Source organism: Drosophila erecta, unplaced genomic scaffold (genome assembly GCF_003286155.1).
Source record: "Drosophila erecta strain 14021-0224.00,06,07 unplaced genomic scaffold, DereRS2 tig00000092-arrow-pilon, whole genome shotgun sequence".
In the NCBI taxonomy this organism is placed as follows: Eukaryota; Metazoa; Arthropoda; class Insecta; order Diptera; family Drosophilidae; genus Drosophila; species Drosophila erecta.
The window spans coordinates 9,158,921-9,175,293 of NW_020825207.1; the positions used below are offsets into that span (position 1 = coordinate 9,158,921).

General features: G+C 45.6%; 2 protein-coding genes across 10 annotated transcripts; one reads left to right on the plus strand and one right to left on the minus strand.

Moving 5' to 3' along the window:
- Positions 1-635: 635 nt before the first annotated feature.
- Positions 636-11,775, minus strand: LOC6548683 (V-type proton ATPase subunit C). 5 transcript variants are annotated; one of them, XM_026980817.1, is made up of 11 exons: positions 11,628-11,710; positions 8,445-8,587; positions 8,205-8,358; positions 4,641-5,640; positions 3,712-3,809; positions 2,157-2,343; positions 1,994-2,092; positions 1,678-1,933; positions 1,518-1,615; positions 1,319-1,457; positions 636-1,251 (listed from the first exon to the last, which is right to left on the minus strand). In XM_026980817.1, exons 2-11 carry the CDS (start codon positions 8,577-8,579, stop codon positions 1,153-1,155), a joined length of 2,265 nt encoding a protein of 754 aa, XP_026836618.1. In that variant the 5' UTR covers positions 8,580-8,587; positions 11,628-11,710; the 3' UTR covers positions 636-1,152. The 5 variants fall into 5 exon arrangements, with proteins under 5 accessions (XP_026836618.1, XP_026836616.1, XP_026836617.1 ...); XM_026980815.1 differs by having other exon boundaries at positions 3,712-3,872; XM_026980816.1 differs by lacking the exon at positions 11,628-11,710 and adding an exon at positions 8,950-9,151 and having other exon boundaries at positions 3,712-3,872.
- On the plus strand, positions 11,223-16,371 carry LOC6548682 (hydroxymethylglutaryl-CoA synthase 1). 5 transcript variants are annotated; one of them, XM_015156230.2, is made up of 2 exons: positions 11,223-12,001; positions 14,571-16,371. In XM_015156230.2, exon 2 carries the CDS (start codon positions 14,604-14,606, stop codon positions 15,999-16,001), a length of 1,398 nt encoding a protein of 465 aa, XP_015011716.1. In that variant the 5' UTR covers positions 11,223-12,001; positions 14,571-14,603; the 3' UTR covers positions 16,002-16,371. The 5 variants fall into 5 exon arrangements, with proteins under 5 accessions (XP_015011716.1, XP_015011715.1, XP_001975365.1 ...); XM_015156229.1 differs by lacking the exon at positions 11,223-12,001 and adding an exon at positions 13,243-13,528; XM_001975329.3 differs by lacking the exon at positions 11,223-12,001 and adding an exon at positions 13,356-13,513.
- The last annotated feature ends 2 nt before the right edge of the window (positions 16,372-16,373 follow it).

Genomic DNA, 16,373 nt, shown 5'->3' on the forward strand with positions numbered 1-16,373 from the left:
ATGTCTTTCTTTCTTTATAATTATTTACAAGGATGGCTTAATTGCACCTTATATAACGCAATGACATTTACATGGTTTCATTCGTTTCATTTTTACACATAGTATGCATAACTTTAAAATATTAATATATAGATACTGTATCTCTCTCACGTTTCGCCTAACTCGGTACACAATTCTCGATTTTGCAATAGGAATTACTGAAAAACTTTACATACGAATAGAATATTATTGTTCATATCTCATGTGGCAGACCCTCAATCGCTGCTGATGGTTCTGTTTTTTTTTGTTTTGTTTTATTGGGTTAACGCACACGCAGGGTTAAACAAACAGGCTCGAGCGGATCTTTTCAGCGATTAATGTATGCAAACAGCGCGCAGATTTTTTGCTTATAGATTTTCGATATCTAGGCAACATTTATAAATACAATACTTCCGTTGGTTAATAGTTTGTCTTTACTCGAAACGTACCATAGCATCGGAAATTTGTTAGCACAATTAGCTCCGTGGGAACGTTCGGTTTGCGATTTGCGACACCATTTTCGGGCTTAAATTTATTTTGGGCATGTTGTTTGTATGTTGGCTGTTAGTCACGGATACAGATACCAAGTGGAGCACAAGCACGAAACGAGACGAAAATGTTGTAAAACAAAATGTAACTCAAATGTTTATTGTATAGCTACCAAAAAACGAACAAAAAAGGAGGATTTTAGCCGGGTCTCTAGCGACAATGCATGTAAATTTGGCTGCGGGTTAAACACTCTGGGTTTTCATCATATCATAAACATATATAAGGCATAAGAAAAACATAAAATACTGCTTTGCAAACTGAAGAGGGACAAAAGAACAATGGGAAAGTTCCACAAGATCTGGGATTATTGCAAAAGTTTTCTTTTTTTTTTTTACTTATTTCGGTTGATTTAGGCGCGTCTCGATTTCTCGAACCGGAAGTTGATTTGAAACAGATATCGGCAACGCGCAACATAAATAACAACAATAATTAGATAACAATGACTAAAATTATTTAAAGTAATCTATTAATTTTCTTTCATTAGATGTCTGCGAATGGTTCAGCTGATTTTTAAGTTGGTTGTTTTTGTATTAAAGTGTATTTTGTGTGGCTGGATGTATGCAATGTTGGGGGCGACGGACGATCTTAGACCTTGGCCTGCTCCACCATATCGATGTTGACCTTGTAGAACACATAGGGGAAGTATTCGGACTGGCCAAAGCCCAGGCCGGGGATGTCTACGTTCTGTGGAGTGAATTAAAAACAATCTCGTCAGTTTAGGAGAGATTAATGGGTATCGACTTTAACCCACATCAGCACTGCTGACAGCACCGCCGGCGGAGACACCATCCAAGTGACCATACAGCTGGTTGAGCACATCGCGCAGACGCTTCACGCTCTTCTTGTTGGGCTCGATCAAGATGGCCTGGAAGTTAACAGGCAGGCCGTATCTGTGGGCGCACAAATGACTTATAAACACATTCAATGGTGGTCACAATACGATAGTGTACCTCAGCACGGATTCCACAAACACGCGCAGCGCCTTGACATGGATGAGGGCACAGAAGGCCTCGCTAAAGTTCACCTTCAGCCAACGAACCAGGGGACCCTGCAATGGATTCGAGATTAGAACTGATCTTCCATGATACACGCTCTCAGTGGGCTACGCACAAACTGCTTCTTCTTGTCCGTCATCAGCTTGGTCATCTCGTTCTTGCCGGCAGCCAGCTCCTCCTCGTTGTACACAAAGTCGCGCACAATGAACTTGCGCTCGCGGGCGTGCAGCTTGAACTCCTCAGCCACCTTCTTGAAGAGCGTCACGTTGAACAGGCAGTAGTCGGCGTCCTCCTGGATGAGCTGCGAGGAGCGGGGCACGATCATGTCGGTGATCTTCTCGTAGTTGGTCAGCCAGTCATTAGCCATGACCCTGTGCGTGAAGTATCGATTAATATCATCGGTTTATAATGGACTGGTATGCACGACTCACTTGGGTACAATGACCAGCAGGGTGGTCAGATACTCCGAATCCAGGATGAAGTGCTCCTTCTTGACCAAGTCAGCCAGATTCCTGGTCAGCAGACTGCCACTGTAAAACGCGCAATATTATATGAATATTTATAGAGTTAGAGTAATTATCAATCTCAACTTACGTCTTCTTCTTTTCCAGGTTCTGCAGATTTCCCTTGAGGTTGTTGTAGGCCTGCGACTTGGTCTTCAAGTCGCCATCGATCTGACCGATCTGCTTGGAGATAATGTCGGCGATGTTGCGCAGCGACTGCTTGATCGGGTACTTGGCCATGTCCCATTGGAAGCGGGTCAAGTACTGGGGTAGTTCGGCTATTGATGATCGATGCGTGGAAAATCGGTATTAGTTAAATCTGATTGGCACAAATCGCAATTATTTTCTTAGTTGACTAGCTGAACAAACGGGTTGTTCAATTAATGTTTAAGTACGAAACGAAATTGAAAAAATACATAGTAATAGTAATTGATCTAAAAATCGTATTGAATTAGTTTGAAGGAAACTAGGCTGGAAAGCTATTTTAAATTAGAGTTATATAAGTAATGTAAATAAGGTAACTGAAAAATGCTGATTAGTTAGTTATTACGCACACATAAATTACATTAATTTACTCAGACACACACACACACACTCACGTACAGGATACATAAGGATTATATTAACAAGGAACACCGATAAACGAGCAATTTTTGGATGCATTTACAACGGCTACGGGGATTACGGGGGATTTTGGACTACGCATATTAGTCGCAATTGGAAATACCTTTCGTGTCATACGGCACAACACGTTAGCTGGACTTTGAAAACATAATGCTGTGTAATAAGTATATATATAGACACTCAAGAGACAAAAATATAATGCAAAAACAAAGCGAACAGGAACTCAGAGATTGATTGATTGAATATTTGGCGCTGGGCAAAGCTGCAGGTTTAGAAATTATTATCGTGATTTTTTTAAGTTTGTTTGTTTTTTGGTGACATAGCTGACTGACTATATAGCTTAATGGGAATCGGCGTTAGTCGAGGCTGTAATGATGTGGAGCGCAGAACAACATTTGGTGATTTGGTGAGCGTACACTGAAAGAACAACATAATCGCTTTTACACTTTTACACTGGTACAAATAATCAACAGATCCGTGTATTCATATATACTGAAATATTGATAGTCAAATCGCGGCAAAGCAAAACGAAAGCGCAAACAAAAGGCGTTTGCAAATACCACAGAGAAAGTTGAGAAATGCAAATCAAAAGTGGCGAAGGAAGGAAGAACTTCGATACGATCACTGGGAGAAATAGTTGCTTCAACAAAAAGATAGGAACAGAAGCGGAAAGGGAAACGGAAACGAAAACTCGTCTGCGTTTGCCATTTACTCCCGTGAGTGGACGACGATCAAGATCAAAGAAGGTGGAGTGGTTCAGATAGGTGGTGGTGTCAGGAAACATCAAGTTGCTCAAGAAACAAAAAGGAGAAATCAGAATCAGAAACAGAATCAGAATCAGAGAAAATAAGGATGAACTAAAGGAAACCAAACGGAACGGAAGAGCAACGGCAACATCAACATGTACACATATAGTAGGTATATGTCAACGTCGAGATCAAGAGATCTGCATAGTCGATATAGGAGGGATTGGGTCGGTTCGGGTTCGGGGACCAGACCAACACCAACCCGGGCATGCTAACCTGGACTCAGCGGAAACTCGGGCGGCTCGGCGGGATCCGTGTCCGGACTGGATCGCCCCTGGCTACTACTGCCACAACAACTACTCACTGGAGACGATCTATGTGTTGGTGTTAAATTAAATCCATTGTTTATATTTAATTGACTCGGTGTAGAACGTTTGCTATAAATTTGATCGGCAAGAGAATTGAAGAAAGAGCGATAACTAGAGCGCGGTGTGGTCGATGCTTGATGCCAAAATGTCATTGCTTTGGATAGGTGTTGGTTTTGGTATTGGTATTGGTATTGGTTTTGGTTTTGGTATTGGTTTTGGTTTTGATTGTGGTTGGGGTGTTGCTGTGGGGTCAGTGGTGTTGCATGTTGCTGTGTCGTCTGTTGGTGTTGCTGCTGTGCTGTCTCGTGTTGCTGTTGTGCACTGTCAATGTGGATTGCGAGTGGCGAATGGTGGTGGTGATGGTGATGGTGATCATGGGTGGGCAAATGCGAATGTGCGATGGGGAGTGATTTAAAAAAGAAATACATTATTATTGCACTTGACTCGGTTCTTGGTTCTTAATCAACTGAAACATATATGGATTTTCTGGGTTTTATATTGCTGGTGTTGTGTGGTTTTGGATTTGGATTTGGTTTTTAGTTTTTGGTTTTTGGATGAGGGCAGGCAAAGCGGGTGCGCCATTGTTTTCAGTGTGTGTGGTGTTGTATCTTGTGTTTTTACATACAGCGTGTTTGGTGTGAGGCTTTTGTATAAGTTGGGTGGTGTTGGTGGTTGTGGTGGTGGTGTTCATTTGGCTTAGCTTTAGCGGGATGACAGCGGGTGACTGACTGGCTTTTTATTTTCTGGTTTTGGTTTGGTTTTTATTTATTTTTTTTTGTCTGGGGTGCTGGCGATTTGGCAACGTTCTACAAAGTAGGTAATGCGATGATAAGATACCTGCTCTTCTTAGAATTACGCTTGGGCTTATTGAACCACCAGTCGAAGGCGTCCGACAGATCGGACTGCACACTGTGCGGACTCTTGGGGTCCTCGTCCGTTTCCCCATCTTCGGGGGCATTTGACGCATCGCCCTCGTCCTCCGACATGGACTTTTGTGCGGCCGACTGCAGCGGATTGGAATGCGGTTGCGGTTGCGGTGGCGGATGCGAATGATGATGCGGCGGCTGCTGCGGATGCTGCGTGGCCAAGTGCAGCTGGCTCACATGGCTGCCGCTGCGGAAGCTGAGCTTGTTATTGTTGATGCTGCAAGTGTTGTTATTCAGCCGCTTGCTGTTAGAGCGGGACATGCTGCTGTGCACCGAGCTGCTGGTCGTGGGCGCCGACGTGGAGAAATAGGCCGAGGAGCAGAGCGTCGAGCAGGAGGCGGGCCCCGCTCCACCACCGCCGCCGGCACCGGAGGAGCTGGATGCAGCTGCAGCGGCCGCGGCACTGGTGCTCGGCCCACTGCCAAAACCGCTCCCAGTGGCTATAGCCGCCACCGTGGACAGTGCACACCGGGTGGCACTGAGCATGGAGGAGGCCGTCTGGGAGTAGCACTCATCCGCCAGCAGCGTGCTGGCCGTGGCACTGGTGCTGGGCGGGGCACAGGCGAAGCACTCATCGCACGGACAGGCGTCGAACTCCGGCTCCGGGTCGTGACTCGTGGACAGGTTAGTGAGGCTGCCGCCGGTTAGGGATCCTGGCGCAAGGACGTCGCAGGCACAGGCAGGCGGAAGATTGGGTGGTGCAGACGCAGGCGCAGGAGGAGTGGCGGGAGAACAAGTGGCTGCGGATTTACCCTTGAGATCCTGCGGCAGCTGGTGGTGATGGTGGTGATGGTAGTGTTGGGGTTTGTTTTGGTGGTGCGTGTGCTGGTGTTTTCGCTGGTGTCGCAGGCTGAGATGCTTGATGCGCTGGTGGTGGCGACACGGCATGCTGTCGTCGGGTGGCCCAGGACCTGCATCCGCGCAAGATTCGTTCGGGATTCGCGTGCCGGAATTCGGGACGATTCAGGATTCATTCGGATGGCGATCGGGTTTCGGTTTGAGATGACGTTTGGTGTCGTTTTTGTTTTGGTAGCGATTCGATTTTCGATACAGACAATACAACACAAGGCATTTAGATTCGGTTGCAGACTTAGTCTTAGCTATGGTTTCCCTTCCGAGTGCTTCGGCTCAATTTCCCGGCGGGACGGTCGAAATAAATTATAAGTAAAACTATGTAGCATACATTTAGGGGCTAAACCTCAGACTTGCCTATCTAATCTCAGGATCAACTGCTTTCATAACTCTAAAACCGAAGATCTTTGGGTAATCATTAATCGTTACGATCATCAACCAAAAGCGAAACCAAAATTATACTTATCGTTTTGTAAATATCGTATAAATAAATAAGGAAAATCATATGAGAAAAATGTAAATAACTTGAAACTCATGTGTGCGTATTGGGTTTGTTTTTTGGAGATATGTGTGCTAAAAGGAATTGGAAGTGAATGGCATCCCATGAACAACAGTGGAACAAAAATGTAATCGGGGGGAATTCAATGATCCCATGGCTGATAGATGTTTGCGTCTCATTTTGTGCTTTCATTTTGGGCGTTTTCTGGTACTCGAATAATTTGTTTGCAGTGTAAAAGCGTTTCTTTGTCGACTTTTCGTGTGCTCCACACTTTACCAATTAGCTCTAATTGCAAGTATCTCCCATCTTTCCCAATTAGCGAATGGCGGTGGATGTGAAAGGCGTATGAACAGGTGCAGAGGTACACACACAGACACACTGACGCCCACCCACCCACACGCACGCAGTCACACTCGTTCGGCGGATAAAAAGGTCCTTTGAGGTGCATCTCTGCACTTTGGCTGTGTGTGTGAGTGGGCTTTTCGGGGAAAAACAGGCGTCTGGTACAGAAATAAGCGTTTTTCCAAGCGATTCGATGCAGGTGAGGAAATGAGACAACACAGATACACACGCACACACTGCAATCAGGCACACACACACACACAGACAACAATTACAACAGTCTATATAGTTTAAACATATATGTACAGTACAAAAGTCGGGCAACTTGTAGACGCACGCACTTACAAAGTTATTTATACAAATCATAGTACATGTAAACTCGAAATAAAAATTAGGAAATATGCATGAGGGAACGACACTCGCGCAAATGTTCATAGTCAAGTATTTATATATATATTTATATTGTTATATATGCAGTTAATGGGGGTATATCTTTACACATTAGCTTTCCTTCATCTTATACGTTCATACGTTTTTTCTCGTTCTATTTTTTGCGGTGAATGATTTAAAAACTAATGGGCTTTCAAATGACGGAAGACCACAAATAACTTGTCCAACTCAATCGTATCGAAAACCGAAAAGAAACGTACAACAATTCATGTAAAATATACAAAGTGTTCACTGTACTCCTTCAGCGTGTGTGAGTGAGTGTGTTTCAATTGTTTGTCATGAATTTATTATATATACGAGTATATTTTATTTTCAGGGGCGACCTTCGACCAACGTAATGGAGTAGTTGACCGGGGATTTGGGCGCCCTTGAAAGGGGCCAAAAATACGCTGGTGTGTGTGTGTATCTGTGTGTGTTTAGCTGGCATAGTATAGAGTAGTTTTAGATTTATATAGTGTGTGAGGTCGGTGCGCATTAAATTGTACAACAAACGCAACACAAAATAAACAACGCAAATTCCCATTCGGCTAATTTCAACATTTCTGTTTTCTTTCGTTTCAATTTCAACTCTTTTGTAGTTTATTGTTGGCCGCAAAGTTTAATTCCATTGTTGTTTGATGGCACTGTATCTTTTTAGATCAACTTGAGCTAGATGCCTACGAAATATCCTTCTTTTCAGTGGTGATGATTGTGCGCATGAGTTCAATAGAAATCAAAAATAACGTAAACGAAACATATCAAATCAAAATCAAAAGGAACCAAGGAGTGTAAAGGAAAATAATGTTAGGGAACGAAAAAGTAAAAGGCCTAGAAACTAGAACTCGAACCAAATAAATGTAGGGCCGAAGTGTTTCGGCTGAAAATCGATTAGTTTTTAAATCTGTTTCTCGCATAATCTATTGGGTAGGTATATTAAGTCATGATGGAAATAGACGGTATTCGTGTTAGTTAGATTGGGCTTTTCTCACACAGAGACATAGATAGATCAAAACATTCCATAGTAACCGACTTCGTACAGCCCTCGACGGCTTGGAAAACGGGATTTCGATTAATGTCTCACTGGTTGTTAGTTAGTACAGAATAGTTGTGGGTAAACAATAGATGTGGGCAATACACATGGTACGAATATATCTGAGCATTCCGATTCAAAAGTGACTACGGTCAGAAGAACTGCTTAGAAATAACTAAAGAACCAAAACGATATAGATTCGTGACTCGGGACAGGCATCACCTAACCACGTCAACTAAAACTAAACTAAACTAAACGGAACTAAGCTAAGCTAGACTAAGCTAGGCTAATACAACTTAAGTGGTGGCAGGCAGACGACTTACTGTTGTTGGCCATCAGGTTCTCGTGCAGCTTGTCCCTCTGATCCTCGAGCACCTCGCCCAGGTAGTTGGCTACCTTGCGGGTGATCTGCTCCACATAGGTGTCCAGTTTGCCCAGATCGTCGGAGAGGCCCACCAGTTGGTCGAGGGTGCCCACCTTTAATGATAAATCAGTGGTTAAATGGGGCATGAGTACACCGAAATATATACCACTTCAGTTACATCACTTTTGAGAGAACTTACCTTAAGATCTGGGATATGGAACTTGTAGTTATTGCACAGGTTGTGTTGCTTGCTGGTCAGGTTGTTCATGGTGTCGTACGTCTGCTGGCAGGTCTTGTCGCCAGGGGCCGAGATAATCCAGTATTCAGACATCATCTTGATGGCTATTGGGGGTGAATAAGTTTGGGAGTGAGTAAAAGTCGGAGTCAATTTGTCTGTGACCTTGCTAAATCGATTACCCCCTCCCAATTTATGTAACTCCTCCTATCGATTGAGTGACACGAAAGTTGCTGCTGTTGAAAATTTAATTAACACTGACCATCGAGTAACTGAGTTGTATGTACGAGTAGATGTGATCGAGCCCTGAAAAGTGCACTCTCCGCAGACAAAGGAGCCCCGAATGGAACCATCACAACCCCAAACTCTGGCGCCAGGCAGTCCAGCGCCAGTTTGTCTATGTTTCTATGGTATATACATATGTATGTATGTGCATACATGTGTACACTGTACAGGCCTCGTTGCTTACACAAACACTTGATCCTAGCACTCCTTGCGTCTCAACAGAATGGTTAGGAACTTTTCCACCAGGTTTTTTGGCATTTTTCACTGGCCGCCGTTACTGGGGTTTTCCTCTACTCCGTTTGTTTTTCCTACTTTCTCCGGTTGTGCCACATGCTGACTGGCGTGCTTCTATGTCGGGTGTTCGTCGCCGAATGACGGCTGGCATAACGACCAGATGCCATGGAAGTCGAAAAAGCCAACGGCGGCCGAAGTATCTGCGATCCGCTTCGTCAGCCGAACACGAATCCGTCCGGTTGATGACGAAGCCGCACGGAAAGCACGGAAGGCAGGAAAGGAAAAAGGCGCCATGGCTCAAACGAAAACGAGTGCTCAATTTGGGCAAGTGTCGCTGACTCCTAGCGCCGCTGCTCCTCTGTTTGCTCCTGCCACAGGGCGTATGAGTAATCACACAGCAAACGCCACGAGATATAAATCTAACTTTACCCAATTTCGGCCTATGGTCGGCACTGTTATTACATAACTACCATGATGGCCTTCACAAAGAGGCACGAAAACAAAACACGAGCCCAAGGAGTGACAACAGCTTAGCTCCGTCTCCGGCTCCAGATCCGCCTTCCTCCTCCTGCCCCATCAAAAGTCAAGGCAGTGCATTGTCCTCGCCCAGGAAGCGACAGAAGTAGCAACAAGGACATTAACTGGAGGGGCGGGAGTGACAACAGCAACAATCCTGGCAACTGACAGGGGAGCATGGTAAATGAGATAGGGAAACACGCAAAGAAAAAATATCAGCCGAGGCTATAAAATATAATTTTGCATCCAAAGAAGGTTAAGAATGACATAACCGGGGATCAGTCAATTTCATAGTTAATTTTTGCAAGATCTTTACAAAACTATTTATATACTCAGCTTTTGAGATAATTATGATTATTGAATAGTTATAGTTATAGTATAGACTGTTCTGTATCCTCTTCAGCTTGATGAAAGTCTAAAATACCGTTCGAATTCCTTAGCCATGATTCGTGACATGCAAACTGATACGAAATTGATATGTGAGAGTTATTATCTAATTTATCTAGGTATAAAAGTTCAGATTTTAATGGCTGAATGCTGATCTAATGGCAGAATGTAGGCAATGATAATTAACCACTCATGTTTGGGTTGCAACATATGCTCTATATACTCCATAAGGTGACTTGCACAATACGATGTCAGAGAAGAGTGCACGTTTTGTTTCCAGTGCAGAACTACGTATGTTTATTTTTAGCAGCGAAAGTCAAGTTGCTGCGGCCCAAAAGGGGAAACACATAGATAGATAGATATATGGACAGATAGGGAGGGCGACGAGCAGGAGTTACCAACTGTTATGCTGCCATGTTCATGTTGAACTGATGACGTGGATTGGCCCGAGTCCAAGGGAAAAGCGAGGACAGAGGGACGACAAGCGGAGGGCTCCAGCCAACGCGTCGCCAAGCGAATGGAGACAGTCTGACTGGCCAACGGCTGGCGCTAATGGAGAGGGCCTGGGGTCCAGGGCTTAATCCATATCCATATACCGATTCCAAGACCATGCCCATGCTCATGCCCATACCCAAATCTAGATACACATCCAGTTGGGGTAGTCCAAATCCAATACAGGAAATTGCAGCGACGAAAACAAAGGACAATAAAAAATGGAACAAAGGAGGAAAACAAAGTTTTGACGATATCCTCGCCGCAGTGGGTGTGCGCCCAAATTAATTAATAATAATGTGCTTGCCGGGGGGTGGAATTTGGGTGGTAGTGGGTGGGCTGGGAGTGGGAGTGGGCGGCTCGGGAGACCTTGCACACAGACATACAGATAAGCACGCGCTGGAATTCCAGCAGCTGTTTGGCCATTTGGATTTCCGCCTTATTGGCCGCGTTTGTGTTTTGCCTACAGCTCGTAGAGTATACAGTATATCAAGTAAAATATATGTGGCCGGTTTTCATCAAGGTCCTTGGTGCACGCAATACCATTATTTATTAATCCTCGTGCAGCGCATCAAAGTGTATTTGCTTGTTTTCGCACAACACAATCTATTAATCAGCGAAATACGTGCCTTGTGGAAAAATAACCGAAAAGTATTTCAATTTTTAAACGAAAAATTTTCAGCTTATTTTGTTTACCCAAAGAGAGTAAGAGAATTCTTTTCGTTCTCTTTGAATTTGAAAGCGACTGCTGCGCTCTTTTCACCACTCGCCGTGGTGAGTTGCACTCGCAATGTCAGCTGTTCGTTGACAGTCACATGACAGTTTTTCGATCGATAATTTTCCGCTGCTCACGGGTTTTTCATTTGGGCACAATAACCAAAACACTTTTCACACATTTTCCCGACTGCCCGTCCCCCAGCCCACACGATCACCAGCTGGATATTTCCAGATATATCCGCAGGCCTTGCGGCAATCTGCTGGCGAACGAATCGCATCAAACTGGCTAACTCTTATTTTCAGGGTCACACTGCTTCGAAAAAATCATAGCCACATTGCAAAAACTAATTTTCTCACTATCTGCGTTTAGCTATAAAAGATTTGCGCACTTTTTCTGGTCAGCAGACCTACTGCGATGTAGTAATCGGTCTTTTTTCCTCGAGGGGTATCTTTTGCACTTTTCACGGCGACGTGGAAAACCCGCCGAATAAACTATTCCTTACGGTTGGCACTTACTTTTCAGCGACTCTGGTTGATTGCAAACGAAACAGGTGTGCTTTATGTGCTATCTAAAAACAGCAAGTGCGTTTTTCTTTGCCAAAAAATCAGCGCAAATCGACCGCCGCCACCCACAAATACGAACGAAATTGTGTGGTGAGAAAAGCGCTGGCGAAAAAAGTGACAGTTCACAATGCCCACGAGATTCACGTGATGGCGCCAGTGTTGCTTAGCCTGCGAGCCAAACAGCTGACCCGGTGAACAGCTGTTCTAGCGCTGCGCGCTTTCCAACACTGCCTGCGGCTAAGGTGCCGCAGTTTCGTTGCTTAATTTTATTCAAGATTAGTTTAGCTTTTAACATATCGCCCGCCCTGGACCATTAATATTAGCAAGTAAGTTGACAGCGAGCGGGGGTACTTTTCAAGCTGCGCTGCCTGAAGGCTGTGGGCGTGGCAGGTGGTCAGCGTGGACGCTGATGTAACCAGAAGTCAGAGGAACATAATATGTGTGCTACTAGGATTGCTTATTGTAAATAAAATCGGCAAAAGCTGTTTCACAGCGTTTTTCCAGCCGTGTGCCATAATGTAGATCGAAAATGTTCCATTTCCAGTGATATGAATCGCCTTAGTTCAGTTTCATAATCCTGACCCCTAAGCTATGCTTATCTCCCGGCTCGCAAATACACGTGTATTTCTATCGGGAGCACCCCGACCTTTGACCTCCCCCACCCCATCCGCCGCTCCACAGCCTTCTGCAGCCGAAAAAAAAAAGACTCAAGAGCAAACAATTAGCCAAGTGCGCAACAGTTCCAGGAAATGTTTATTCAAATATTTCCCAATTACGAAGTGCTAAAAATAAGCTCACAAAACCACAACAGTGCCCCTTTGCCCTTCCCTTTCCCCTCGACTGCATAAACAGCTCATCCATTTCCATACTGAAACCCACGGGTTGCTTTATTCCAATCGGCCACTCGGGAAAATAACTTAAATGACTTAAACCGCTTAAATTACTTGAAATTAGAGTTTCACGACTTCAGAAAATGATTCATACTTTCGCACAATAGGACCGAATATAATTTTGATAATACGGCTGACTTTCACTTGACTTAATTAATCAAGTCAGCTTACACTCAAGTAATATCACAATTACTTAAAGTAGTTTTGTTATCAATTCATTTTAAGTGATTTCTGTACATTATTTTATCAATCACCGATTGCGTGCAGCCTGGAATCATATTTGAAGATAGAGCTTAGAAAATATGATAAGCCTTTTGTTAATCAGCTTAAAATATGTCAGAAAAATAATTAGTATAACTAATTCATCTTATAATTAAGTCTTAAGTAACAAATGGCGAAAAACTTGTATTTGTCCAGGCAAATGGAAAAAGTATCTCATCTAATCGGCAGTATTTTTAAAGAAGCCGCTTTGTTCCGCCCTTATCAGCGATGGACAGCCTTTGATCTTTACCCCATCGCAGAAAGCCGAAAGCCACGGCTATCCATGTGCATATCTTTATATTCCATATATTCCGGCGGCTTCTTAACCCCGACGATTGTGTTCGTGCTCGCTGGCCGTATCTGAGCGATAAATATTTCCCGTAATTATGCACGATCGCTATTTGTTCGCCGAGCGCTTTCAGCAATTGGCATTGACTTACAGCGCCTATTCCCCTGAAGTTCTCGCCTCTGTTTGCTTGGTGGCTAGGTGGCTAGGTGGCCGCCTCTCCACTGCCAATACCGCCGTCATGGTCACATTCATATGCCAGTGCAGTGGCTCGAGTGCCGTCAGTCCGCCGAGAGATCCGACCGAGTGAGCTTCGCGCTTCCCAGCCTGCTATCACATCCCCACGTTCCAGTCCGAAAAGTGAAAACCTATAGTCAATAGGCCAGTGCCAGTAGTCGCAGGTGCTAAGCGTAACGGTAAACATGTCAACCGCTTTTCGGGTTTGGGCCACACTCGCACCTCTTATCGGTTATACAATATGGACACGCGTGTGATTGAGGGAACTCTCCCTCGATGGGCATGACCCACTTATGGGCGAAGACGCTCCGCCTGTCCCACAATGCTCCACCGAGCGAAATTCGATACTATATAGATCCCAAAGTTTTCAAATTCACATGCAAATCACAAGAGGGTGCATTAAAAGAAAGCCCATTTTTCAGTTCCATTCGAAGGCCCGAAATCAAAATGTGTGAAAATGAGGTGTTTCAAGGCAAGCGGTTTCAAGAAACAAGTTATTGTGCTAAAGTAATCATTTCAAAGATGTTTATTTGAAGACCCCATGCAGGTTGATAGATCTCTTAAAAATAAGATATTTCTGCAGCTTGTTCTGTGGCAAAAAAGTAAGGTGTTGTTTTTAAAGAACTCGTAACTTCTCTGCGTGTAGCCGCAGCATCCACGCCCCTGTCCCTTTGGCTTTTTGGGCTTGTCTTGTTGGCTTACATTTATTGCGATGCGTATGTTGTGGCTTACTTCACAGCGGCTGAGTGCTCTCTTTTGTGGAGCTCGTCTGAGCGGGGGAAACTTTCTCCGCTCCGGCGGCTCTCTCGCTGTGGTTTCTCAGCCAGGGAAATCAGTTGGCCCCCAAGACGGGGGACTCTGGCTCGCAGACTTTGATGACTTCTTCAGCCGCAGCCAAAGTCACTGGCTTACACACGTCCAACGCAGCTCGAGCGTGCAACAGGTTGTCTCTGCCCTCGTCCAATTTGTAAGCATTATAAATACGCCGTGATTGCGCGGGGAGAAAGTTTCCCAATGCCAATTGGCATTGGAATTCGGGCCACATCGAGAACTCTACTCAAATGAAACTTAAGGAACCTCTAAACAAGCAGATGCCACTGCTCTAACTTAAAGAAACAATTTCGATACTCGAATCTTTATAGTTATCTTTATAGTTTTTAACGACTGAAATATTGAATTGAATGTACATTTAATCTCATGCCAAACCTCCCTCTCTTGCAGAGCTCAGGATTAACTAGATAACCGGATACAATCATGGCATCCCACTGGCCCGAGAACGTTGGCATACGCGCCATCGAGATTCTCTTCCCCTCGCAGTACGTGGACCAGACGGAGCTGGAGACCTTCGATGGTGCCTCCGCGGGCAAGTACACAATTGGTCTGGGCCAGGCCAAGATGGGGTTCTGCTCGGACCGCGAGGATGTCAACTCTCTCTGCCTGACGGTTGTGAGTCGCCTGCTGGAGCGGCACCATGTGAAGCACTCGGAGATCGGACGACTGGAGGTGGGCACCGAGACCATTGTGGACAAGTCCAAGTCGGTGAAGTCCGTGCTGATGCAGCTGTTCGCCGAGAGCGGGAACACGGACATTGAGGGCATCGACACCACAAACGCCTGTTACGGCGGCACGGCGGCTCTGTTCAACGCCGTCAACTGGGTGGAATCATCCAGCTGGGACGGACGCCTGGCTTTGGCCGTTTGTGCTGATATCGCCGTGTACGCCAAGGGTGCAGCGCGCCCAACTGGTGGAGCGGGTGCTGTGGCCATGCTGGTGGGTCCAAATGCGCCGCTGGTCCTCGATCGTGGACTACGCGCCACGCACATGGAGCACGCCTACGACTTTTATAAGCCGGACCTCGGCTCCGAATACCCCATTGTAGATGGAAAGCTCTCTATTCAGTGCTACCTTTCTGCTCTGGACACCTGCTACAGGCTGTACCGCAAGAAGTTCAACCAGCAGCAGAAGGATAGTTCCCAGCAGCCGGCCAGCCTGAGCACCTTCGACGCTATCCTATTCCACACGCCCTTCTGCAAGTTGGTGCAAAAGTCTGTCGGTCGCCTGAGCTTCAACGACTTCCTGCTGAGCAATGAGGCGGAGCGGACAAAGGAGTTCCCCGAACTGGAACGCTTCAATACCGCCACCCTGGAGAGCACCTACTTCGATCGCGATGTGGAGAAGGCCTTCATGACGCAGTCCGCCGACATCTTTGCCAGCAAGACCAAGAAATCGCTGCTGCTGGCCAACCAAGTGGGCAATATGTACACCCCCTCGGTGTACTCCGGCCTGGTGTCTCTGTTGATTGGAGGGCCAGCCAAGGAGCTGGTGGGAAAGCGCATTGGATTGTTCTCCTACGGATCCGGACTGGCTGCTTCCATGTACTCGATAAGCGTGACCCAGGATGCGGCTGCCTTCGAGAAGTTTGTCTCGAAGCTGGACTACGTGCTGCCGTTGCTGAATTCACGGGAGAAGGTTGCTCCCGAGCAGTTCTCTGCGCTGATGGAGGTGCGGGAGAAGAACAACCATGCGGCGCCCTACACGCCCACGGGCAGCATCTCGGCACTGTTTCCCGGCACCTACTACCTGAAGGATGTGGACGCGCTGCATCGACGCACCTACGAGCGCACGCCGACCATCAGCAATGGGGTGCACTAACCCCGGGCTATGGTTCCTTCGGTTTGGTTTCGGTTTCGCCTACAACTTGACAATAACTCTAACTCTCTCGACCAAACCCGTGTAAGCTGTAGCTGTAGCTGTAGCTGGTATCTAATTATAACTGGTGTGATCCCAGGGGTCGCTTTCCTTTTTCTCTTATCCGGGTCCTTGTCGCGCATATAGTACTACAATTTATTTATACAAGCTTGCGATTTAACTCTTTCATCCAGTCAGACCTTATTTATACCATGGAACAAGTCTTAACTAGCGTCGGTACTGCAATTTATGCCTATAATTGTACAATACTTATACCTGTGTGTAAGGCACACAATCAATTGTTTAACAAACAATAAAAATCAACAAAGTCAAACT